Source organism: Zeus faber (genome assembly GCF_960531495.2).
Source record: "Zeus faber genome assembly, chromosome: 13".
Lineage (NCBI taxonomy): Eukaryota > Metazoa > Chordata > Actinopteri > Zeiformes > Zeidae > Zeus > Zeus faber.
In genome coordinates this window covers 2,265,906-2,273,570 of record NC_137198.1, presented here as the reverse complement: position 1 = coordinate 2,273,570, position 7,665 = coordinate 2,265,906, and the positions used below count along the sequence as shown (strand labels likewise).

The following is a 7,665-nucleotide window of genomic DNA, read 5'->3' as shown; positions in this document are numbered from 1 at the left end:
TGCAACTCACTATGACTAAACATTTTTGCTGATGAAGCTCAAATGGCGATTAAGAGACAATAATAACAATAAGAGAAAATAATATCAACAAGAGACAATAATAATAATAATAACTTTATTTATAGTTGCTGACTGTTGCATCAGATCCGCCAGAAAGCAATACATCATAAAAAACAATGAAAACAAAAAGAAAGCAACAAACAGATGCAGTATGAATCTCAATAAAATAAGAGAACGCAGGTTATTCCACTTGCTGATGATGAATAGAATACGTCGCCCTGCCCCGCGTCGCGTCGCCCTGCATTGCCCTGTGCCACGTCTCCCTGCCCCGCGTCGTCCTGCCCAGCATCCCCCTGCCCCGCGTCGCCCTGCCCTGTGCCACGTCTCCCTGCCCCGCGTCGTCCTGCCCAGCATCCCCCTGCCCCGCGTCGCCCTGCCCTGTGCCACGTCTCCCTGCCCCGCGTCGTCCTGCCCCGCGTCGCCCTGCCCCGCGTCGCCCTGCCCCGCGTCGCCCTGCCCCGCGTCGCCCTGCCCTGTGCCACGTCGCCCTGCCCCTCGTCGCCCTGCCCTGTGCCACGTCGCCCTGCCCCTCGTCGCCCTGCCCCGCGTCGCCCTGCCCCGCGCCGCGTCGCCCTGCATTGCCCTGTGCCACGTCTCCCTGCCCCGCGTCGTCCTGCCCAGCATCGCCCTGCGCCACGTCGCCCTGCCCCTCGTCGCCCTGCCCCGCGCCGCGTCGCCCTGCATTGCCCTGTGCCACGTCGCCCTGACCCTCGCCGCCCTGCACCGAAACATCCTGCCCTGCACCGCCCTGACCCTCACCGCCCTGCCCCGCGTTGCCCTGCCCCGCGTCTCCCTGCCCCGCGTCTCCCTGCCCCGTGCCGCGCCATGGTGCCCTGCCCCCCGCCGCCCTGTCCCGCACCGCCTTTAATCTGTCTCCAGGGCCCGACAATAACGGTTGCCCAGTTGCCCCGGGCAACCCGATTTAGACCATAGTCAACCATCTTGTATGATCTGGTTGCCTTGTGGTCAACCACTTCAAATATGTTAAAATCTGTACGTTAAGAAATTCCTCCAAGGAAAATAACTTTTCTCAGCACATGGATTCACTCCGTCAAAGGCGTGAAAAGTGAAAATATGGAAGTGTATAATGTGCGATGATGATGAAATATGGATGATAATTATCATCCATATTTCATCATCATCGCACATTATACACTGATTCAAATCTAGGGTTGCCAATTTGGCAAGCACTTCTAAAAGTCTGTGCCGGGTTGTTATGAGACTAAGGATTAAAAGAGAACTCTACACTCTCAGCTCAACGCTGTTTGATCATTTCAATCGTGTTTGGGTCCAATTCCACTTCAGCTCAAACAATCCCACCAGCGACTTGTCAACTGATCAACTCTGACGCCGAGCGTGGACACACAGGGGACGCAGCGTGGGAACGGGAGCCGACCCCTTCCCGTGACTCCGGGTGCGACTCGGGAGAAGGCGGCCACGCGGTGGAAACGCTGGGAGGGAAAAGCACCGGTCCAAAGGTTCCGACGAGACACGGCACGAGACGCAGAGGCGCTCGGGTGGAAGGACTCTGCCTCCCCGGCTCCCAGGCGGGAAAACAGCAGGCGGAGAACCCACGTGAATAATCCAATGTTTATGAAATGAATTCTATGTCAGATCATCATCTTACAATATATACGTGTACAAGGGGGCAGTAGCTCAGGAGGTGGAGTGGGTCATCTATCAATCCAAAGGTTGCTGGTTCGATTGAGTGCTGTAGTGTCCTTGAGCAAGACACTTAACCCCTGATGTCCGTCCGTCAGTGCATGAATAACTTTAAGGGACTTTGGACGATAGCGTCTGTTAAATGATGATGTAAACACTGTATCCAGGCCTCCAGCCACCACGCCCCCTCAACCCTGACCCCAAATGTGCTTCACACGTCCAACAGCATCCGACCGACAAGTCAGTCCTCTCCCTTTCTTTCCTCAGATCCTTCCTCCATTTCATCCCTTCATCGGTACAAATTGCGGTGTCACGGCAGCTGACATACAAAATGACAAATGAGAATAAAGTCGCGAGAAAACAAATAGAAAAAAGAAAATGCCGACACGCTGTTAGCAAAATAATAATGTTGATAAGATCCCTTAAACCACACTTTACAGTTTTAACACAATTTACCACATTTCTATTCTAATTTTAAGTGCTTGTTTTTTCATTGCTTACTTTAATGTGAGATAATAATAATGATCATTTTAATGACGATTATAATAATCATTATAATAATAATAATAATAATAATGATGGTAATAAAAATGATTTAAAAAATTAGGACGAGGATAATGATGACACTACTAATAAAGATGATGATCATGATGATGATGATGATGATGATAATAAAGATGCTGATCAGATATCAATACAAATCTGCTCAGAGAATTAGGATTAAATGGGGTCCGTGGGCCGATGAGGATCAGACCGAGGGAGAACGATAGGCTTATCATCATTTAATTAGTAGATTTACAACTATTTAACGTCTCCGTCCTGGTGTTGCGTGGTCTTTTATCCAAAGTTGGACTCAACCACCGACCCGGGGCTTCGGGCGGAAAGACCTGAACCCAGAAGCTGCAGCGTGTGACGTTTAAGAAGCAGAGCGGCGGGTCCAGTGACGTCCGGATGCACAAACGCGGCTGCTTGACCCGTCGTACAGTCGCCGTGTTTCACACAGCGAACAGACCATAACGCTACCGGACTGCACACCGCACTGCTCATTGAACAGCCGCTGAATTATCAACACCGGGAAGTTGTGCGGGTGGAAAGCAGCGACGCTTTACCTTCTGGCTGTCAACACTTGGGCGCTGACCCGGTGGCTTAAACTGTTCTGTATGGAAGTACTTTTTACTACTTTCTCATTTTATTTTCGTCCGTTTTTAAATTCTGCGGCAGTGACTGTTTTACGACCCATTTAGGATTTCTTTCCGCGTCTCAAAGTTTTACTGCTCATTATTAAGTGTTAAAGGACGATGTTCAGTGACTCGCTGATTAAATCAGCGGAATTAATCAGAGATAGGAGATGCACTCGTCACGGCAGGAAGTAACTGACACCGCCCACCACAGAGAGTGAAGCAGAGAACTCGATGGAGTGAAATTAGCATTTTATTTTGAAAGGAAACTGTGGACAGACGGCCTGCTACTGGATTCTAAAGGCCTCCTCAAGGGGGTGCGGTGTTAGATGAGCTTACAGGGGAAACTAAACATGTTAAAGAAATAGAAAGAAAAAAAACAATAAAAATAAATGGCACCAAATATATATTTTGATTACAAATACATTATTGCGTCCTCTACATTTACCAATTCATAGCTCCGACACAAGAAAACTGACACAGAATGATATTTTACACAACGAGGGGTGCAGGGCGTGCCCCGCCTCCACCTCCACCTCCACCTCCACCTCCTCCTCCTATGGTCCTCTCCTCTCTTCTCCTGTGTTTAGGATTTCTTGTACTCGATCCTCTCCACCTTGACGTCGTCTCCGATGAGCTGGTAAACGTAGGTGACCACGGTGGACGCCTGGATGTCCATCAGTACGAACGACGGGATGATGTTGCTGCGGGGAGAGAGCGGGGGGTTCGGTTAGGGCTGGATTCACGTCTGGGAAGGGCGTGGCCAGGAGGTCATTCTGAGGTCGGCTTCAAACGGGAGCTACAGTCAGGGGTGGCTTAAAATCTGTGTGCTGCCTAGTCAAAGGCCAGAAGTCAAATCTGACGCCAGCTTTGTTCCTTAACACGGGAACTACTGAATCCTGACAAGATCGTCTACTTTCGTACGGGAAAGATAGAATCTTCCAAATGTGTAAATAGTCGGCTCGCTTCGGCCCCGGTACCGACGGCGTTTGCAAAGCACCGCACGCGACACGTGGTGGAGCGCTGTGTCGCTCCGCGTTAAAGGCTCAGAACGTTTTGATTCACTCGGGTGGACTCATTTTGCCGGCGGCCAGAAGAGGCCCCGAGAAGCCCTCCGGCGCCCCCCTACCTCTCCAGCGCGTTGTAGGCCCCGGTGGCCGAGCCCGGGTTGATGTAGAACTTGTTCTCGTTCTCGAAGGCCTCGAACTTGTGCGTGTGCCCCGAGATGAGGATGTCGACGTCCAACTGCCGCTGCAGCAGCGCCAGGCTGGCCATGTCGCCCCACGGGATCACCTGGTGCCCGTGGATCAGCCCGATCTTAAACTGGCCCACCGTCACCACCTTCTGCTCCGGGTAGTTGAGGTTCTGCGGGCGGGAGGAGTGAGAACCGGGTGTTATTTCACCTCTTTCAGTGACTTTCCTGCTCTGACTGGGATGGCAAGGGCACTACTAGAGGGGTGGAACACGCTGCTGTCGTAGTTTGTTAGCGCCACGTGATGTCACCAGCTATCATCTGCGGGGTTCGACATCACTCGGCACTAATTTGAGCCGATGGCTTCTTATCAAATGTCAGAAGAAAAAAAAAAAATTTAACAAGAAAGAAAATGATAGGTTCATGTATTTTTAGTTTTTAGTTTGTCGGTCTATCCTTCATATACCTTCAAAACAACACAAGAAGTTGGCCAAACAACCTTCAAGATTCTGCCCTGAGGTGCATCAATAAGCATACGTTTGGTAAGTGTTACGGTGAAATATAAAATATAGATATAAACAAAAGATATAAATCAAATCAATTTCCTTTTAGAATTTTGGCCCCAGCGTGAGTTCAATCCCAGACCTCGTCGAAGTCTCCCCTGACGATGTGCACATCTCCGGCCAGGGTCTTCAGGTAGTCGTAGCTCTCCTTGGTGCACAGGTTCCCCGTGCACAGGATGTGTTGGATCTTCCCCGGGACCAGCAGCTTTTTGAACTTGGCCGGCAGGGTGTTGCACCGGTGGGGGATGTGCAGGTCACCTAGCACGAGGACCAACTGGCGGCCGCACAGAGGGAGGGGTTAGCAAGACACGGAAGAAACAGGGAGAAGACACTGAAGAGCTAGCGATGCAGCGATGCGGCGATGCAGGCACTGGATCTGCCCGTGGTGGTAAACAGCGGCATCGCAGAAATCGTAACAGGTCGTTAGGTTGAAACTAGATGTCTGTGGCGTCCAGTGAAAGCATTGGACCTGAACGGCACTGTTTGTAGAAAATACTCCAAGTTGAGGACTCATTATCGGTATCGGCGTCGAAAACAGTAACTTCATGTGTTACTGTAGCAGAGAGAAAGTGGCGTCAGTGCATCGCGAGCGTCAACATGTGAACAGTAAAAAGACAGAAGGACTGGGAGTGAACCCTGAGAGACGCCAGCTAATAACAGCACCTTCCATCGTCTCTTCCTCACACTTTCAGAGTTCTTTTCTACCGGATGATCCTGTCTTTTGTTCGGGACAAACACATTTTTGGGTGGATTGATGCTACTGCGACAGAACACGATAGAGAACGGTCCTTGGCCAAAAAGGTTGGATTCTTTCTGTACGTTGGTAAATTACGATGAAAGGTAATAACCACAGGAATAATTGTTTTGTGTGCGTGGGACACTTTCATCTTTTCAAATCAATGTGCGCGATGAAGTCTGCACCAAGTTTAATGCTGAATGCAAGGCAAAAGCCCTGTCCAGGTCACCCTCATGAAAACTCATAAATAATATTTGTGGGGCAAAAGAGGACTTTCAGACTGACTAGGACTGACTAACTGGTGAAGAAGCAGGTAACTGGTGTGACATGCAGGATCATCCACCTTAAATATGAGGCAATCGCGGCTTCTTTACAATGGGGAACCACCGCCAGCCACCAGCCAGACGGTGGTTGACATCCTATGTGTAAAGACGGTTCGTCTGGACAAGCACAGTGTGCAGCAGGTCACCTGTGTTACGCTTAGAAACTGTGTTAAAACTGCAGGGATTTATTTGTGGATTCATCAGCCACTGAAAATCCTCAAACCTTGGCCTCTATCCCTGTTTCTGCTCAGAGTGGTCAGTGGTGATTAGTTACAGTCGGAGGCGTTCGGCGAGCAGCGGCAGTCAAAGCATCAAAGCCAAACATCACAGCGCTGCACTAAGTTCTGCTGAATCCGCAGCGTCGCCGCCGCTTTGTGGCCCCGTGGACAACAAGCCAAGCCGGGGTTAGTGCCAAAGGCAGGGGACCTGCACCACAGAGACACACACAGCACTTACCCGGTGACCAGCCTGGTTGATTGGAGACAGGCAAGGAGGGATGGGAGGATGGGAGGAGAGGTGAGACAGATGGGAAGGAGGGGGTGTGCGTGGAGAGAACGACATGAGGCATGAAAAAAGAAAAAAAAAAAATAATAATAATAATCAGGGAAAACGCAAATCAGAAATCAAAAAGTGAATGGCTTCAAGACGGTCGATGTTAGGCATTCCAAAAGAAAAAATAAAAATAAAAGAGAATTATTCAAAATGAACAAGACATTAAAAATGTAATCGGGTTGGTTAGTGCTCATCTGTTAGTGGTTACAATGAGGCGTGTGTGAGCTTGTGATGCGCCACTCTGTGAGTAAACCAACAGGAAAACCACGTTAGGAAACAAATCCAGTGCCGGGGCTGGAGACACGACTACTCCAGTTCAGTGAACTCATTACAGTCGAGCTGTGACCGACCAGAAGCCTCGGTTAAACAAAGTCCAATGTGTCATAATGACAGATGCTCCACTTTAACCTGAAACAGACCATCATCGTGAGCATTTGAAAGGAAGAATGAAACTTTGACAGAGTGACAGCCCCCCAATGAATGAATGAACGAATGAATGAATGAATAATGGGATCATTTTCAGAATGTTCCTGATTACAGTGAATAAGGTAAAGAGGGGAAAAAGGTTGAAGCAAAGAAAGTAAAATGCACGTGACGCCGCCCCGCAGGTGACGGGGTGAACGCGGCATGCACGTGACGCCGCCCCGCAGGTGACGGGGTGAACGCGGCATGCACATGACGCCGCCCCGCAGGTGACGGGGTGAACGCGGCATGCACTTGACGCCGCCCCGCAGGTGACGGGGTGAAGGCGGCATGCACGTGACGCCGCCCCGCAGGTGACGGGGTGAACGCGGCATGCACGTGACGCCGCCCCGCAGGTGACGGGGTGAAGGCGGCATGCACTTGACGCCGCCCCGCAGGTGACGGGGTGAAGGCGGCATGCACTTGACGCCGCCCCGCAGGTGACGGGGTGAAGGCGGCATGCACGTGACGCCATCCCACAGGTGACGGGGTGAAATGGGATGAAACGCCACCCTGAATGCGGGTTCTGCAGCGGTGATGTGCGATTTGCAAAAGAACCGTTCCTAGCGGACAAATCTTTTAAGCAAGTCCGGGTTCTGGAGTCACCCCGGGGAAAAGGGCCGTGCGTTTGTTTCGTGGCCCGGTAACTGAAACCAGACACACAGGGGGTTGGCTGAGACTAAAACCTGGATCGGCAAATGAGAAGACGTGGCCATACAATCTCCTTCTGTTTTCGTAACACGACTCAGTTTGCGAGGGAACCTGCGACTCGCAAACCGAAAACTATTACTGAGGACTCTATTCATGTGGAAACGTGAGGCACTTGGCAAAATTCATGCGGCGCGGCTTGGACTTTGCATTCCACCATGGTTGACCCTTTGGACGGAAGTAGATCACTTTGATCAAATGTCTCGGGGCTACAGCCTGCATTCTTCAA

At 50.7% G+C, this 7,665-nt stretch overlaps 1 protein-coding gene across 1 annotated transcript in view; it reads right to left on the bottom strand.

The window, feature by feature from the left end:
* Positions 1-3,135: 3,135 nt before the first annotated feature.
* The window catches only part of vps29 (VPS29 retromer complex component), a 5,050-nt gene continuing 520 nt past the window's right edge, over positions 3,136-7,665 (bottom strand). Inside the window, exons 2-4 of the mRNA XM_080011918.1 lie at positions 4,738-4,929; positions 4,030-4,265; positions 3,136-3,604 (exon numbers count right to left, since the gene is read on the bottom strand). Of these exons, the coding sequence (XP_079868044.1) occupies positions 3,487-3,604; positions 4,030-4,265; positions 4,738-4,929 (546 nt within the window). The 3' untranslated portion in view covers positions 3,136-3,486. The remainder of the gene's footprint in view (positions 3,605-4,029; positions 4,266-4,737; positions 4,930-7,665) is intronic.